This window comes from Siphateles boraxobius, unplaced genomic scaffold (genome assembly GCF_051911475.1).
Source record: "Siphateles boraxobius isolate OS27281-9 unplaced genomic scaffold, OSU_SipBor_1 61, whole genome shotgun sequence".
Taxonomy (NCBI): Eukaryota; Metazoa; Chordata; class Actinopteri; order Cypriniformes; family Leuciscidae; genus Siphateles; species Siphateles boraxobius.
The window spans coordinates 2,520,430-2,539,889 of NW_027509188.1; the positions used below are offsets into that span (position 1 = coordinate 2,520,430).

Genomic DNA, 19,460 nt, shown 5'->3' on the forward strand with positions numbered 1-19,460 from the left:
ATACAAGTGGCAAACAGATTTTGACTTTTAACCACTTTTAAAATTTAACGTTGAGCTGTTAATAATTCTAACATCAAATTCAAGCCAGAGATTATTTTTCTGATTAAATAGAAACTTCACTTTTGAGGATGACTCAGTAATTTTGCTTGTGCTGGTCATAAGTGCATTCGAAATATGTCAATATGATCAGAGGAACTTAGTATAATATGACAATGTAATAATGTGTGCAGTTTTTTGTCAATGTTTGGTCTTACAACAAATTTCAAGTCTTGCTTCAAACTGAATTTACACTCTATTTTCTGATAACATGCATTTTTATCCTTTACAAATAAATGTCTTTGCAGCTTGAGAAGCTACATGCCATGGGCTACAAGCCACTCCTCCTCCTTCAGAAAGAAGGCAATGGGAAGAAACCCCAAATAACTTCCCTCACCCCAAGATGCGAGCTGGACCCGCTGGCTACACAACACCTCAGCAAAATGACAGCATTTTATGAGTTGGTTTGTGCAGGTGAGATGTACAGTATATTTTTTTCAGTCGCCATACAGTGTACAGTTGATTGTCAATCCTTCCCTATTTTTTCAGCACTTATCAAATATCAAATATTTATAGTTTATAAAACAAATGACAACCTTATTACATTTCAACGTTGTGAAATGTTGGTTACATGGCAAGACAAGCGTGGAAAACAAGACACTGCCCACTGAAGGTAGAACTACTTTTTGTTGCAGAGAAACAAAGTCAAAAATGAATAAATAAACAATAATCTGATGTTTTAAGGTTATAATTCCAGCCATGTTCAATACATAGCCCTGTTAATATAGGTTACCAAGTGTAGTCTGTAAATTTGGTCAAACATAGTTGGGTTTTCTTTAGATGGCAGTTCGATATTTGGTGTATGTTGCACCAAGTTTCCCTGTTTTCCCCATTGTTTTGCCTTTAGCTACTCACGCCTTAACCAAAATCATGTAAACTTGCATCCAGTGTGAAAATTAGCCTATAGACCATTTTTGGCCTGTGTTTCAGAAATATGTAAATGCATACAAGATAAAAAATATATTCTTAAAATTCTTTTGTGCGGGTATGTCAAATAATATGCCTGTTTGAATTTTTAAAATACATTATATTTCAGCCTCATTCCTACTTTTTTTTTTTCTAATCAAATTTGAACAGGTTGGAAGGCGAGTGAGGACACTGTCCTCACCCTGACCCTCACCCCCTGTGACGAGCAGGGCACCTCAGCAGAGGCGGGGCCAGAAAGCCTTGTGGAGGAGGCAGGGCCGGAAGGCCTCGTGGAGGAGGCGGGGCCCGAAGGTCAAGTGGAGGAGGCGGGGCCGGAAGGTCTCGTGGAGGAGGCGGGGCTGGAAGGCCTCGTGGAGGAGGCGGGGCTGGAAGGTCTCGTGGAGGAGGCGGGGCTGGAAGGTCTCGTGGAGGAGGCGGGGCCGGAAGGTCTCGTGGAGGAGGCGGGGCCGGAAGGTCTCGTGGAGGAGGCGGGGCTGGAAGGTCTCGTGGAGGAGGCGGGGCTGGAAGGTCTCGTGGAGGAGGCGGGGCCGGAAGGTCTTGAAGGCCCCGCTGTGGTGACGGCAGGCCTTTTGGAGAAAGTGGGGCTGGAAAGCCCTGCTGTGGAAGCAGAATGCCTTGTGGAGAAGGCGGGTGAAATACATCTACCTAAAAAAGATAACTCTTACAGCTAACTACAAAGCTCTTAAAGCTACATTCCACTGTGTTTTAGTTAACTACTTGCTGTCTACCAGAGAGTTAGATTAGGCAGGGACAAATCATTTTTTTATATTTGCATGCAACATCCCAGTTTGACATATTCCCCTATTTGCCTAATTCAATTGAAGTTGGAGGGGCGGACTAGCATGTAAGCTAAAGGCTAGTTGTCTCCAACTGAAATCATTATCTTAGATTGGCCCAAGTACTTCTCTGATTTGGCCAAGCTAAGCTAAGCTAATAATGTCAGTTGTTACAATGGAGTTTATTGCACACATAAGAAAGAGTATGGTACTTTTTCAGCAAGGACATAGGACATAGGTTACACATGCGTGTGTGTGTGTGTGTGTGTGTGTGTGTGTGTGTGTGTGTGTGTGTGTGTGTGTGTGTGTGTGTGTGTTTGTGTGTGTGTGTGTGTGTGTGTGTGTGTGTGTGTGAGCGAGCAAGTGAGTGTGTGAATGTGTGCCTGTTTTAATGAACATGTATAAAAAGACATACCTAGATAGTCCTCAATTGTTGAGAAGCCTCTCGCTGCATCCTGCGGTGGATATCCAACCCGGCCCACATCCAAGTGTGACGTCAGAAGCCACCACGCCCATGCCCAAATTGGACACGTTCTCATTAACGTACGTTAACAATTAAACACTGGAAGAAGCATCGAGAGAAGACGAAGGTAACTGCGAAACAAAATGCACGACACACACTTGCGGTTTTAGTATAAACACTGTTCAACAAAATATAAGAATGTGTTGTATGAGAATGAGATGTGTTAGCTACCTGTTGAAAGCAGCTCTTATCACTTTTATAATAGTTTGGTGCGGTTGATCACTTGACTAGAATGCCTGCTCAGCGCGAAAGCCCGCCATATGTAATACTTGTCAAAATATCGATGTAATTCGAATCAATAAGGTTTGATGATGTTGTTTTAGAGCTAAGAATTATCATCAACTTACATATTTGGTCATTTAACTCCCCTGCGATGTCTTAACTGAGTTGTGTGTTAAAGTTACATGTGGCTTAGTGAATTTCCTATCAGTAACGTTAACTACGTTAGATTCTTAACTGAGAATTTTGTTTAGTATACTATTACTATTATACTATACTAACTGCATTGTTATATCACCAATTTAATGTTGTTATTTGGATTAAGGGTAAATATGAAAAATTAATTATTATTTCAGTGCTTATGTGTGACGTTACATCCTGTAAATCTTATTCTACTTGTAAATAATTTGAGATCAAGAATATGAGAATATGTCACTATGTCAGTTGTAAATACTGCATATTGAAAAAGTTTTTTGCTATGCAAAGAAGTTATACATGTTTAGATAATGTAATGTGATGATAAACTGTTGTAACATGAATAAGTTTTATTATTGATTCATAGTAAATACAGTAAATACAGTGATGGCAAGCCAGCCATCACATCAGCAGTCTTTCATAACTATATTATACTTCTTTTCAGGAGTACTACAATTTTGAAAGCAAGTGATTGTTTGCCATGCCGGTAAGTAAAAATAAACATTGGTTTGTATCCTAATCAAGTTAGCGGACTGTTAACTGTCGAGCCAAAGGTTTGTCTGAAATGGAATTAACAATTTAACGATAGCTAGGTTAAAACGTTTTGGTCTGATCACCTATCACTTACAACCCTTGCAAATGCAAAGTAACTTGTTTGAGCAACTGAATAATTTCACTACATACATGATAACTGTGTATGCGTGGCAAATTATCTATGTATCCTTCTATCTATTCTAGATTAATGGGAAGATCACATAATTATTGTCATTGTCATGTTTTACAGCATCCTACACATTTTCAGATCAAGCCTGATGCAGATCAATACTGCCTGGATGGGTGGTTTGAATGTCCCTGCTGCACTTTTAGGACTAAAGAGAAATTCTCATTTTCTCTTCATCTTGAGAACCATATAAGTCATGCAGTGAAGCATGGAGGTATGGTGGGAGCATTTCTCTAGATATTGATACATTTTTGTGGTTTTAAATCACAAATATGTTTGTCTAATCTAAATATTTACTTGCATCTCAAAACGAAGACAAACAAGATGAGTTGTAGTTTCTTGAAATAGAAACTACTCTGAAGTAGGGCAGGGCTAATATAGAAAAAAAAATGTATTCTTGATTTTTCCTTTTCAGAATGATCGACCGTTTCGATTTCTTAAATTTAACTAGTTTTAACTAGTCAACGTAAAAATCACATAGCCCTACACTGAAGTGATGACAATGTTGTTACTTTATTTATCTATTTCTGTGTTTTGTTAAACTTACTGTGTTCACTGTGCAACTATTAATAACTTAGTTGCTATAATTTTGCAGGTTACTTCATCTCAAAATGCAACAAACTGTGCAGGACCACAGCCCATTTTCACTGTCTGTACTGCAGCCAGACAGTAATACGCAAGGAAAAATTCATAAGCCATGTTTCCAAATGCTCTAAGACAGAAGTTCTTGCAGCACCTACCCTATCTCCAACTCTCTCTGTAGCTGCATCCCCGACACTCTGTCCCCCAGCTACTGTAGTTACCAAGGCTCCAGTCTCTACCCCCTTTCCTCTGATCCTGGCTCCTTTGTACCATTCCCACCACCACAAATACAAAGAAAGAGAGTGATATCTTTAGTTTCTGACTCCCTTACCTCTGATCCTGGCTCCTTTGCACCACCCCCACCAAAAATTCAAAGAAGACAAACACAGTCATGTGTCCTCATTGTGGACTATTACTTAACAGACGAAATGTAAGGCTACACATTCTAAGACGACATACACCAATAAAAACGGACATTAGCGCTCTGAACCACCTTATATCATAGTGTGTTGATTATAGAAATGGTGTCTATGCAGTAGCCAAATCATTTTCAGCACCCAACACTCCAATACACATAATCAGAAAGACGTGGGGCTCAGAACAAAGAACTACATGTGAACTTGATATCTGCAGAATTAATGCAGAATTTGCAGAAAAATCAAACATCCGTTCCTATGAGTGCCATCACCTTCGATCACTTGCATACTGCCCACCAGCCGAAAGGGAGATTTCCTTACTGACAGAGCAAGGTTTACAGACCATGGTTGATGATAGGTGGTTTGGAGATGACAAGAAGGAGAGATGTTTGGCACGTCAGAGAGAGGCAATTGACGCAGAAGTCCCTCTCTCCTGCCTAGTGACCGTTTGTGGGCCCAGCCATAAAAAGTATATTTCTGTGTTCGAGCCCACCATTTCCTACTACAGCAGGCTTGGTCGAGTCATGGTTACCTATGACGCCAAAACTATTTCTTGGCATTGTCCTTGTGCTAAACCAAGGCAGTCATGCCTTCACAAAAATGTTGCAAAGTGGCACCTATTTGAAGTGGACAGGGAACTCTTCCGGAAAACCAGAAGTGTGGAGGAGAAGAGTATTGTGCAACATTTTCCCACTAATGTGGAAGGTTTTGAGGAAGAGGAAGGAGCCCAGTACCCACCCGAAGGCCAGAATCTGACTCGGATGGTTAGGTACATCTTTGATAAAAAGAAACTACCTGCAGTCATCCCTTCAGATGTGTTAAACTCTTCTAATTTTCCTCTGAGCTTCACACCATCTGAAGCCTTTTGCACAGAATGTTCTGAGGTAATTCCACTAAGTGAACCATTGATCATCACATCAAAAGCCAAAATCCTGACGATGACCAATGTCATAGAAGGTTTGTTGTTTTCTTTAAAGTTATCATTAATTCAATATTTAATTCCTGTTTACATGTACTGTTAAGTGTTGATGACCATGATTGTCAGGGTCTTCCTCTCCACTTGTAGGCTTATTAACATTTACATGCATTCATTTTAGTGTTTACTGTATTAGGCTTGTACAGTAAAGCTTTGACAAAAAATTGGTAACCTCTTTACTGGCACTTGCTTTTGGTAGGAATATCAATGTACAGGAAACAGTGCTACAGATGTGGCATGGTATATCGATATCAGGAGTGGTGTGATGGTATCTATAATTTTGACGACCACATACTTCTATCGATACACTTGTGCCATTTTCTGCGCAACAGTCTCCAGGTAAAGAACCATGTTGTATTGAATTTTTCGTATAAAACAACAACAACAAAGAATTTGTCATGAATATGTATTGTAAAGTCTACATAAAATGACCTCTATTTGGCAGACTCACCAGGCCGTAGGAAGTGCAATTGAGGTCTTGGAGAGGACCTCGGGTAAAGCCTTTCCTTCAAAAACAAGGATCCTGCATGCCTACTTGAGTTTTGAGGCACTGTCCGACCACACCTACACTTTTGCATGTGTAACATGTGTTTACCATCCAGTGTCCGTCGTTATGGACCTTCATAAGAAGGGTGTTTTTAGTATGCCTGGTAATTTCACACATTTAATTTTTTTTTTTTTACTCGTTTATGTCATGTACATTGGGATGTCCAACTTGGGGAAGATTTGTGTTTAGTAAAGTCTTGTTTATTAGTGAGCAGCATTGAGGAACCATCAGAGGATTTTGATGGAAAGGTGAATGCTGAAGATTTCTGGGAGCGTGTTTCTCTGGAAATGATCAGCCGTGGCTTAGTTCCAAGTGAGTATCATTCCCTGATACAGCTGGTATCACATATTGGTGTTTACTTTCTTGACTATGGAATTATGATAAAATATTCTATTAACAATTTCTTATTCAAAGACAATAAGGCAAACCCCTTTGTAGTTCGTCCGAGCTACCATAACTGGGCTCCATGGATTGGTCCTCACACAAGAAGCGGGAATCATCTTCTCAATACAGAATATCAGAAGGTGCATTCTCCTTATAGTGTGAAGGAGGAATCCGAGTTTACCCTAACAGAGGACCGGCTCACAGATGAGCTTCTAAAACTCAAGGTATTTGACTCATTAAATCATTTACTTGTGAGCTATGCAAGTTAATATGTGTATTACTGAATCATACTATGTGTGAATTATTCAAATATGCTAATGTTCATTATAGATAGAGGCAGTGCGTTCCTTATGTAAGGAGTGTGGCATCGACCCCAAGGGCTTGCGAATGGACTTGGTTGGACGACTGCAGCAAGAAATGAAAAACAGAGCTAGTTATGACAAGGTGTTTTCACAGATCTGGGGAGCATCTGGTATGTTATGTTATATTACAGAGAAAATACTTTTCAAACTTTACAAGCAGTTCTCTGTTTACGGTTCTTTCAAATGGGCCTGTGATTTGTGTTTTCCTTCAACAGGTGGATGGGCTGTGGTCACCTGTCCTTGTGCTGTGGTCTATGGGGTAAAATTTAACATTAGAGCTGAGAGCCCACGGGACTTCACAGACCTTTTGTTCTCAATGAAACATTTTCCAAATATTACGTTGTATGACTTTGCCAGAGGGTTGGCAACACACGCAAACATTAGAAAACCCGAAACCTTCCATCCTCATGGGGGCAGGCTGCTAGAGCCTACAGAGGAAAACATTCAGCTTGCAAATTCTGGGCAGATAAAAGTTAACTTACCGTGGCTACTCACAGAAAAGTCAGTGCCAGATGTAAATGGCCACCCTATAACAGGATCATCGGATCATTATGCCCTATATGATCGTTTCCATGAGGCTAATTCTAAGGATGCCAGGGATACCTTGCGTAAGGTGGAACTTGTCCCGGAGTTGTGTGGTTGGCTCAATAGCCAGTGTGCCGAACAGCTCTTCTCTGGAATGAGAAAAAATAACTATTTTCTCAATATGATGACTCCCTCCTCACACATCTTTCTGATGCGAAACATCTTGCATCACAACAACATTAACAAAAACTCCAGAACCATAGAGAACATGAAGACGAGACTGGGCATGGGAGTGGACATAGTGTTAAATTCCAATGGTCAGACCGTGTTGGGTATGTATTCCACTCTCATTCTTAAGTCTTAGTGGTAATGATATGATTGTGAATATTATATATTCATATATATGTGTGTTTTTATTAAGGTGAGGATGTTTATGTGTGTTTTAGGTGCAGCCATGGCTGTGAATTCTCAATCCTTCTCTTCTGATACTGCAGCAACTGGTGAGTAATGAGGGATTTATTCTGCTCTTCTATTGTCAAGTTGTTCATTTTGTTTTTCTGTATGACAGAATGCTTATTTAATGGGTTTATAGGAACACTTTTAGTCATTTTCTGTTTTAGTTTCAGCAGAGTCAGTGCCCAAGCCATCATCGCTTGCTGCGCCCAGTCCAGCGTCCCTCGCTGCGCCCAGTCCAGCGTCCCTCGCTGCGCCCAGTCCAGCGTCCCTCGCTGCGCCCAGTCCAGCGTCCCTCAGCTTCTTAGGACTGAGTAAACCCTGGGAAAAAGAATGGAATCCTATCCAGGACAAATTGGTAAGCTAATTATTAAAATGTGATATGTTTGGCAAGTCTCGCGCTATTATTCAACAGTTAATTATGGGTGTAACCGATATTTGATCAATGATCTGTACAGGTTACACTGTGTAATTACACTCTGTAATTGACGTTAAGAAAGAACAAAATGCTCTTGACTGAATAACTTTAGAAGCTTTTAACAAAGAATGGCAGGTATTTTGCTCTTGTACTAATAATATTAATTTTCAGCTCAGCTATGTTCTGGACACGAGACGGCCTGGAGCAGAAATTATTATAAAAGAAGGGCTCACATGTCTCACCCGGGAAGAGTTTTGGAGCCTAGGGTTACAAAGATACATGGATTCCCAGGTGAGTAGTGGGAATTATGTTCAAAATAGGAGGGGGAAAGCCTTGTTTGTATTAGTTTTTTAATGTTTAATGATAGTCTTTTATATTTTATTTGGTTATTTGTTTGCAGATTGGGAATGCCTGCTTTAAATTGATCCATGAAGCAGCTCAGCAACACGTATGTAACTTCTATATATGTATTATATATATATATATATATATATATATATATATATATATATATATATATATATATATATATATATATATATATCCAAGAACAAAGCCTAAATTAAACATAATTTATCATTTACTATATTCTTTCATATTATTGTTGACTCTCAAAGTAGTTGTAAACTTTTTACTTTGTAATATATTTACTTAATTATTTTACTTTAGGGAAAAGACATATATATAGAGAATATGTACGTAGTTCCTACATGGAAGCATACACCAAATAACGTGGTTGCTAACTTTCCAGTAAGTATGCAAAAAGAAAAATATGTATGTGGTTCCCAAAATTTTGATCTGCATAATGACAAGACATTTGATTAATGTTAGGAGGATGTTGACATGAAAGACTACTTGGTGTTTCCAGCATGGACAGACTCAATTGGGCCAGATCACTTTGTTCTCTGTGTAAGTGATTAGTACTGTTCCAAGATACTGGATTGTACATATAGTGGTTATTGTTAAATCATGTAAATTCAAATTGTGAATTCCATATATTATTTTATTTTTTTCTAATGACTTGTACAATGTTGTGTATCTTTTACCAAATACCACATTATAGGTCATGAAGCCACTCATGAGAGAGATGTTCTTTTTAGACTCGCATTACACATTGCATGAGTCTGGATTTGGTGATGCTGATTACAGAGCCATTTTTAGGTTCACAAATGAGGCATACTGTTTGACATGTTCATATAGCAATTTATACTTTGGCTATGTTCTTATAGCCTGTACTGATATATTTGGGCTACGTTCTTATAGCCTGTACTGATATATTTGGGCTACGTTCTTATAGCCTGTACTGATATATTTGGGCTACGTTCTTATAGCCTGTACGGATATATTTGGGCTACGTTCTTATAGCCTGTACGGATATATTTGGGCTACGTTCTTATAGCCTGTACGGATATATTTGGGCTACATTCTTATAGCCTGTACTGATATATTTGGGCTACGTTCTTATAGCCTGTACGGATATATTTGGGCTACGTTCTTATAGCCTGTACTGATATATTTGGGCTACGTTCTTATAGCCTGTACGGATATATTTGGGCTACGTTCTTATAGCCTGTACTGATATATTTGGGCTACGTTCTTATAGCCTGTACGGATATATTTGGGCTACGTTCTTATAGCCTGTACTGATATATTTGGGCTACGTTTTTATAGCCTGTACGGATATATTTGGGCTACGTTCTTATAGCCTGTACTGATATATTTGGGCTACGTTCTTATAGCCTGTACGGATATATTTGGGCTACGTTCTTATAGCCTGTACTTATATATTTGGGCTACGTTCTTATAGCCTGTACGGATATATTTGGGCTACGTTCTTATAGCCTGTACAGATATATTTCGTCTATGTTCTTATAGCCTGTACTGATATATTTCGTCTATGTTCTTATAGCCTGTACAGTTATATTTCGTCTATGTTCTTATAGCCTGTACAGATATATTTCGTCTATGTTCTTATAGCCTGTACAGTTATATTTCGTCTATGTTCTTATAGCCTGTACAGATATATTTGGGCTACGTTCTTATCGCCTGTACTAATATATTTTGGTTATGTTCTTATCCTTTAATTTTTTTTCTGTAGAAATCTTGCACAAAAAATTGATCCTGGGAGCTGGACTGAAAAGACTGGACATGATATTGCGGAGATTAATAAATGCATAATTAGCTACTCCAAACAAATATTATTATATCACATATTCTGCATATCATAGATGTCATTTTGTAACCGAGATGGTAATGCTTTCATCTATTTGACATATATGTTACCTTTTTTGTTGCTTTTAGAGATTGCCACACCAGATCTGTGGAAATGACTGTGGGATTTTCATGCTTATGGTAAGGTCAGTTTATTTGGCAAGTCTGTACAAGTTTCTGTCAACATTGTGAATAATTTTTTCTGTCTTTTATATTTCAGTATACCCTTTGCATTGTGACAGATGTGGGTTTTGACTTTGAGGAGGTTAGTTGATTTAAAAAAAAATGTAAAAGGATATTTCTCACTTTACATGTTTTCTGACTGCACATTCTTCATCATGAAGAAAATAGATACATTATGAACTTAAGATTCTCCTCATCACTGTCACACATCTTTCAGATGGACATGCCTTCCATTCGTAAGTGGTGGTGTCTCCTTCTGATGGAGCGCTTCAAAATAGAAGGGTATGACACCACTAAACAATATGTGTATATTCATTTCTATATCTTTTGCTGGTTTTAATACCTTGTGCTGTTTTTTATTACATTTGTAATGTTTTCATTTACAGTCTATTGTTAATTTTGTGCTTTGGCTTATTTATTAAAATCGCCATGTTCACTACATATGAATAATGACTATCATCCATTTAGCTTCATGTAAGTAAGGTAAATAGGTAAGGTTTACAATAGTTTCCTCAAAATGTATGCAGCTGCAACTATATGGTACCATGGTCACAATTGTTTATAGGTATTTCATTAATTTTGGTGTACGAACAGACTGGAGCTACCTTCCACTCAATCAGACATTTGTGTATGCTTTTGCCTATGAAGTGCTTTAGATTAATCTTAATGTTTGAAAGGCATGGTCACCGGTTTGCTTTCTGGACTGATGAGGCCAGAAGCTTGCTCCAAGGAACTCTTCAGCCTGTCTACAGAGTGCCAAGACAGAAAGCCATCTCTGAGAAAGTCCCAGCCCACATTGAAGCTGTCAATGTCCGCACAGCTGAAGAAAAGAAACTAGTGGACTTTATTGTGAAGTTGCAGGGATCTGAGGAACATTTGGTGGTACTTTTTATTGTTCACATTTATTCATCTTTAAAGACTAACTCATAGTAAAGATTTTCCAAGGACCAATGTTTTCATAAGGGAATCATAAAAAATTATTTTTAACTATGCTGCAAATTATTGTATCTTTATCTTAAATGTATCAATTCCATAAATAATTGTTTTTGTACCATGGTTTGACCCTAGGGTGTACTCAATGGGAAGCCATCTAAGTGGTTACAAAAGGTAACTTCTTCCCGGGTGCCTGTCTACCTCGACAGTGAGGAGCAACAGGACTTCTTGTTCTCTTATCTGCGAGGATTGCTGAATAGGATACCAACAAAATTGAGCATCACAGATGAAGTGCAGTTCATATGAGATGTTCTTTTTCCAGAGGTATGCTGAACCATGTAATGTGTTTGTGTGTCCTGCTCCTGTGCTAACAAAATGTACTGTATAAACTGCATGCTAGCACTACTATATAATGGCTTTCTGTTCAGTAGTGATATTATTGTGTATTTATATTAACGTTTTTCATAGGCCATCATAAATGCCCTGGCTGTCCTCCGGGATATCTCTTTACAGGAGGCTGAGCAGGTCTTCCTTTCTGGCCCAGATTATCAGTGCAGGTCAGAGTAGATTAATTATTTTTGCACAATGCCCAGTGCACCCTTTTGTTACTGATATGTCTGTTAACACAACATTGACTGTTTTCTTATAACTATTTCAGTGAAGTGGAAGATTTTAATAGACTAATTGACAAACAATTGAGGAAAGAAGGGAGACCATTCAATTGGTGGGTGTTGCTCATACATTTACACATTTGGAGTTTGGAATTAAACGTCAGTAACATGAATATTTGACTTTCTCTCTCTACAACTCCAACATTTAATAAGTGTTAAGTGTTAAATCAGAAATATATATTTCAGTTCAGCATGTTAACAAATTTATATTTCTCTCTCTCTCTCTCTCTCTCTCTCTCTCTCTCTCTCTCTCTCTCTCTCTCTCTCTCTCTCTCTCTCTCTCAGAGTTGAAGCCATTCTTGCAGCAACTGGAGGAAAGGGGATCTTTTTGGTGCTTTTGTTCTAGCACAAATAATTTTGTTCTTTCATATAATATAAATAAATACATGTTTATATATAAATAAATTCATGCTTTAATCATTCTGGAGTTTTGCCTTCTGATATTTGGCCATATCATTTAGTGACTGCATGCTGATTCCATTGTTATTTTACCTGATAATGAGCAAATTAGTTCAACTTAAGGAGGTTAATCAATATACAGCATAATTCAAGAAAGTAAGATTCACTCCACTTTTTCAGTTGTTTAAAGATTGATATACATTTTTAATTTGTTTTGTGTAATTTGAAATTTTCAAAATGCCTCATGCATTTCGAATAAAAAAAAAACATTTTATAGAAATACTCCTGAGATTATATGTTTGTGCAAAACTTCATTTATTTCAGTAATTCAACATAGCTGTAAGCCATAATCATCAAATTTATGACGCATAAAGGCTTGAAATATCTCACTTTGGATTAATGAGTCTATTAGTATTAGCTTTTAGTTGAATTACTGAAATAAATTAATTTTTGCATGATATTCTAATTTTTTGAGTCTCACCATATTGGTTCTTTAATTTAAGGTTTACATAATTTCCATTCTGCATTTCTATATTTGATTTCAAAGTCATTTGCTGTAACAGGCATTAAGTGAATTCTTTGGTTGTAAAAAAGCAATATTTCTATAAAGAAATGTCGAAAAGTTGTCAATGTCGAACGAAAAGTTTACATTTATTTTTTTATTATTTGGAAGGGGTAACTATAAGTGCAGTTTGGATCACTAAGAAAGTGACAAAAATTCGTTTTAGTTTTAGTATAGAGGCTCCCTTATATGTATATTATACTATTCCAAGCCTGAAAAAGCGTCACAATTTAACTGCACCAACAATCTGTAGCGTCACACCTCTACACAAATAACCTCATCTTTATTATAAACCAATAACTATGATAACCGTAAAAATATTTCCGACAGGAAGCAGCGCTATTTTGCGCATGTGTACAACAAATCGAATCACGTGGCCTCCGACGTCACACTTGGATGGGCGTGGCTTCCGACGTCACGCTTGGATGGGCGTGGCTTCTGACGTCACACTTGGATGTGGGCCGGGTTGGATATCCACCGCAGGATGCAGCGAGCTGTAGTTGCAATTGTTTGCCACTCCATACTTAGTTTGACATCTGATTTCTTCAAAACCAAAGGGTCAACAGGGAAGAGAAAGCAGAAGTCAGGCATGTTTTGCATTTTTCAGTTTTTTTAAATGATATTGTTATTTGTAATAAATTCTATGATGAGCAAGACCATTTCTGAATTGTTTTCTTTTTTTGAGTGGATATATGTATTTTTCTATCCCACAGAGGCAGAAATGGATAAAAGCAAAAAAAAAAAAAAAAAAAGTAAGTTTAAATGACTTATTACATTCAGACTTGATATTTGATCACTTTGATGTGAATGTTTGACCTGGATATGTTAATGATGTTGTTGTGTTCCTAATCTGAGTTTTGATGCCTTCAGATTGCTCCTACCACACAGGCCTGGCTATTTATCCAATTAGGAGTGCTCTGAAAGAAAGAGTGAGAAAGGTAAGACATGCATAACTGAACACCATAATAGTCTTTATTTGTTCTATTTATGTCAAAATAAAGTCTTAAGTTAAAATACCCGTCAATCACAGAAGTAAAGATGGCAAATAGTCAAATAATGTAAATATTGTATAAAGTATAATCTACAGTCTCCTGACTAAAATTCTTTAAATATCATGGTAAAACAGGAAACAGGAAACATGGTGGCTGTTACCAAAGCCTGATGCAAAAAATGTGTAAGCATGAATTGTTGTTCCTGTGATAGGGCCAAACAGAAGTACTTATTGACTGGGAGCCTTGTGCATCATGGTATGTGTTCTACTATATGACAAATACAGAAATAAGATTGCTCTGACTCTCTATTTCACTCTCACTCTTACACATGTTTTGAAGTCATACGCTTTTACCTAGACCTGTTTTGAAGAATATGCAAATGTGTTTGAAGGTAACATTCCCAATCTAATAATTGAAATATCACATGTAACGTCATTCTTCCCCTTCTTTTTTTCAGTGGGAAACAGTGGACTCCTACTTGGGAGCCCAAGGAGTCATTTGTTTAAGTTTTTTCATTTTGTAATATATGTTGTTTTATTTATTTGTATTGTACATTCCATATTCGATAACGTTTTTTTATAGTAATTTTGTTATATTTCTATTTAAAATAAAGTGTTGTTTACAAGCCCTGAGTTGAAGATGGTAGATGTTCAACATTTTCTGCCATTTCAGAACTGGATAATTCAAGAATGCCTAACTCCATACAGAAACAGGTTCTTCTTTTGATATGTGGTTTATCTAGAGGTTAGTAAATTATTAAACCGATCAAAATGTGTGTACAAATGGAAGCAGGACTCTTCATTCTCTCTATGAATACTCTTCAGTACATGCTGTAAGTCAGATGCAATTTATTGTAAAAAAAAAAAAAAAAAAAACTTACAGATTATTTAAAATGATTGTGCAATATCCATAATGGTCATCACAAACACGTTTCCATCCTGGCAGTTTCCAACATTCATACAATAGAAGGTGATGTAGTGTGATTATTTACAATATTTGATCATTTGTGTCTGTTTTGGGGGATTGTGTGTGTGATTGATTTAGCTGAAACTTTATATTCTTGATGGTTTAAATGACCTTACATCTGTCCCTTTACTGATGTTTTACCAGTCACTGCTCCTGATAGGCTGATGTGGTCCCACTCCATTATTTGGTTTCAGTTCCATCAGTGGTCCTTGGTAAGGTAGATCAGTAAGTGTTGTACTGTTTTGGACATCCTCAATTTTTTACTTTACCAACTTCTGTACACCCACTGGAAAATGTCAGCTGAGCATTACATATTTGTAATATATTCCCCAACCAGAAGCATGCTGAAGAAGCCGGTCTTTCTCGTGTCCCACTTCCCTTTAGAAGTACCTATCCACTGTTTGGTCATTGATCCTTGGTAAGTACATCTTTCACTTTCATTTCACAGCCTCACAACATGTCTGTGAATGACTGTATTAATTTAATAAGTAAGGGATCATGTGTAGGACGCCAGTCATTATATTGAAAATAACTCCCTACAAGGCGAACAGGTCTTGCTTCATTCTGAAGGGACTTATTTCCCAATAATGACTGGCATTTTGGGCATAAATCTATGATTTTCCAATTTGATTTTTAGGCTCTCCTGTTATATTGTGGTGGTGAGACTGTAGAAGGACCCAAAAAGAAGACCCAAGATGAAAAGAATGCTCCAGTGGACAATGGTGTTGGTGGTGGTGCCGCTTTTACCTCATGCCGCTTTTAGCACACGGCTGTCCAATCAAACAGCCTGTTAAGCCTAAACACAACTCCACACACCTGTCATCTGCTTGCATCCCTGTAGTTTCCAATTAAATGTATATTAAATTCAATTATTGCTAAATATTGAGATATTTTTGTCACTTTCATACATACATGCCTAGAGAAGACAATAATTGTGAGATACTTTTGTCACTTTCAAATAGACAACAAAAAGAAGCAATGTCTGTAAATGAAAGTAGTATGCATTATATTAATAAATATGGAATAGTTTTTAAAGTTAGTATGTTAACAGTGTTTTATTGTTAAAGGTAATTGTGCAGTTTGTGTTAGTTGTGAGTTTATTTGATGGTTGTTGATGTTTACTGTCAAATAGATTATTCCCACTACTCCGGGTGTGCCCCCAATCTGTGTGGAGTGGACACTCTTCCTCTGATTGAATGTTCATGTATTGATAATCCATAGCATAAGTAACAATAAAAAATATTTCCTTCTAACAATGACTCAGTGCGTAATTGGGTGATAACAATCTCATGATTCTTATGCATTATAATTCAATGCATATTATAAGGTTCTGTAGTTTCATGCAGCCTGTTTATTGTTCTTTAGCCAAGCTGTACAGGGTGTTGCTTAGCAAAAGGGGTCAGAAGTACACATTTTTGATATATTTTGTATAATTACACTTTTAATCGTTTGTCATTATGTAGTTCATATAACATAGTTGCACATGAGATGGACCAATAACCGATATAATTATAAATCATATCTTAAGTAATTAGCATAAAACATTTCATAAAGATCTGACAGTGTTTTAAGGATTCAAGTCCTTTAAATGTGCCACTTTTTACACCTTCGGTGGTCTCTACTGAGATAACCTGGGGTCCAGGGGCAGTAACATTTTCTCAGATGCTTCCTTCTATCTGGTTAAATATCATATATAATTTTATTGCCACACACACACACCAGGCATATCATATGCAGAGATACAGTACAATTTCATGAGCATGTCATGAACAGTAATCACGACCATAAAACATAAAGATATGTGCAATTTTGGCTAAATAAATTCAGATGTGTTTTGCTAAATATATCCAGTTTCAAAGCTGACCTGATTTGTAAACTCAAGCCATTGACAGAACTGGTTAGGGTTAGGGTTAGTCATTGTCACAAGCTATATGTAAACCTGTAAAGTTGGTTCCACAATCTACAATATGTACTGTAACCCAAATGCTAAAAGCCTGTCTCCTTCTTTGTCTCCCCAATCAAACTAATTAAATGTATTATTATCATTTAATGACTCTAGTGCTGCTCTTTATTTGCATATACTGTAAATTTGATGTATGTTTATAAAAAAAATATATATATTTTTTTTACATTTGGTCAATAAAAGTTCTGAAATCATACATAAACCATTAAAACGTCCATATTTTTGATTGATTATGATATAAAGAGGTGTGCTTTGCTGAAATAAACCTAATTATCCTTATCTTAGGTGTGTGAATTTTGACGCACAAGATATCTTCAAACTATCGTTCAGAGAGCTGACATATGTTGCTCAAGAAAAGTTCTGAAATCATACACAAACCAATAAAAAAAAATCAATATTTTGATTGATTATGATATAAAGAGGTGTGCTGTGGTGAAATAAACCTAATTATGCTTATCTTTGGTGCTGTGAGAATTTTGATGCACAAGATATCAACAACCGTTCAGAGAGCATATTTTTGACATATGTTCAACAAATATGGTCAACAAAAGTTCTGAAATCATACACAAACCATCAGGGACGTGCACATACATTTTGAGGGGCTGGGGCTCAAGTGAAAAAAGGGGCACTTCTCATAATTACATTGTTTTTAAACTTTTTTAAACAAAAAAGTATATATATACTTTTTCTGAGATGGGTGCCTTTTGGGTCATACGTTTTTTTAATACCTCAAATAGTTATATTTCTGATCATTTCATGTGATAGTGGATTAGTCAAACCTTTAAGAAAATGCATTTTCCCACCTCAGGCATGAAATTCTAATCAATTTTGAGTGTTTTTTCTTAATGAAAGTTGTTTTGAAGTTCAACCCCGTCAAAGACGTAAATTCTTGTAGAAGCAAGTGAATTCTTGATATTATTTATTGCATGTAGAATTTTAGTTTTAAATTCTCACCATTTAAATACCAAATCAGCTCATGAAAACTTTATCTAACATTGGTCTTCATATCTTATCACAAAATATGCATTAACATTAGGATTTAATCAGGCTTTCGTATTTTTTCCCGATTGTCCGTTTTAATATCCAACAATATTATTGATCTGTGTTGTATTATTTTCATGTTATCACTGTGAAGGTGCTTTGATACAATCTGAATTGTAAAAAGCGCTATATAAATAAAGGCGACTTGACAGGTGTGGTTTTACTTAGCCCATATATAAACCTTACAAGTCCAGAAAAGTGGAACAACAGTGTAACCCTGACCAGGCTCCTTTTTGCCCAGACAAAATGAAATGGGAGACCACACATGGATTAAGATACAAAAATAGTGATTTATTACAGTAAATATACGAGATGAAAAATGAGAAATAAGCAATAATCAGTATAAATGATATGGTATGAAAAAGTGTGGCGTAATCAGTCATATGGCAAAAAGGCGAACAAAAAGAAAAACAATGTGATAGGCTGCACTCAATCGATTACAGACACCGGCCCGGTAGCTCCTCCCTGAGAGACACAGACACAAACAGAGTAAACATTAAACATGTCCCTATTCAAACTCTGAAAAACAAATGTAGTATTAATGTTATCTTTACTCAAACTGACAGGTTAAAAAAATTAAGGGTATTAAAAAAATGATACTTTTCACATAATCATTACCTGCTCTCCTCTTCATTTTCACTGGTGTCTGGACTGCTGAAATCACTCTCATTTTCCTCTTCCAGCTCTATACCAGAGCCCTGAGGGCCCAAAACAGCCTTGTATTGAAGATGCACCTCTTTCAACGTATCCGAAACTTCAGATAGACGTCTTCGGCAGAGACAGGAAAGGCCGTTGTTTTGCTTGTCTGTAAGTGAAAAGTGAAAAACATCCAAATTACCATGACATACATTTACATTAATTCATTTAGCAGATGCTTTAAGTTAAACCCAAAGTAGGACAACAATATGCAAGTGCTATGACCTTTCTCAATTTGATCTAATGCAGTACAGAAACGTTTTTGGGTTTATTTTGTTAAGAGAATAGTTATGTTAGTATACTAGATCAAGTGCTTTTGAAAAAGATGCTTCTTCAGATGTTTCTTAATAGCATACCTGTCAAGTTTTGGATTTGAAAATAAGGGACATTTTCCGGCGCCCACCGCGAGCAGTCCCACCACCCCAAACCAAGCTCCAGTAACGTTATCCCTTACATTTTCAGACAAGTGTTATAGCTTAAATGAAAACACAAAAGGGTATATATGAAGAGCATTTATTTTAAAGGCTTATTTGCATATTTTATGTTCATTTAACATTGCTTGTCTCATTTACATTTTATTTTCATTCCACACATTCTTTTAATTTCATATTGCTTTTCTTTTACAGCTTTTCTTTACATGTCACATAACTTTTATTTACTCTTTTAGTGAGTTGTTGTTCAAATTTGTTGCAGACTTTGCATTCTTTAACCTGTTAGGCTGCA

The 19,460-nt window shown here is 36.8% G+C and overlaps 1 protein-coding gene and 1 long non-coding RNA gene across 3 annotated transcripts; both read left to right on the forward strand.

Moving 5' to 3' along the window:
* Positions 1-343: 343 nt before the first annotated feature.
* Positions 344-16,293, forward strand: LOC143718591 (uncharacterized). The gene is made up of 10 exons (XM_077209608.1): positions 344-510; positions 1,174-1,341; positions 1,567-1,673; positions 13,633-13,666; positions 13,793-13,831; positions 13,950-14,017; positions 14,283-14,326; positions 14,529-15,262; positions 15,375-15,455; positions 15,675-16,293. The coding sequence occupies exons 1-8, from the start codon at positions 363-365 to the stop codon at positions 14,575-14,577; spliced, it is 657 nt and encodes a 218-aa protein (XP_077065723.1). The 5' UTR covers positions 344-362; the 3' UTR covers positions 14,578-15,262; positions 15,375-15,455; positions 15,675-16,293.
* Positions 2,240-12,857, forward strand: LOC143718494 (uncharacterized). 2 transcript variants are annotated; one of them, XR_013196404.1, is made up of 5 exons: positions 11,210-11,396; positions 11,583-11,771; positions 11,916-12,004; positions 12,106-12,171; positions 12,404-12,857. It is a non-coding gene; the product is annotated as an uncharacterized LOC143718494 (long non-coding RNA). The 2 variants fall into 2 exon arrangements; XR_013196405.1 differs by lacking the exons at positions 11,210-11,396; positions 11,583-11,771; positions 11,916-12,004; positions 12,106-12,171 and adding exons at positions 2,240-2,389; positions 3,182-3,223.
* Positions 16,294-19,460: the final 3,167 nt, after the last annotated feature.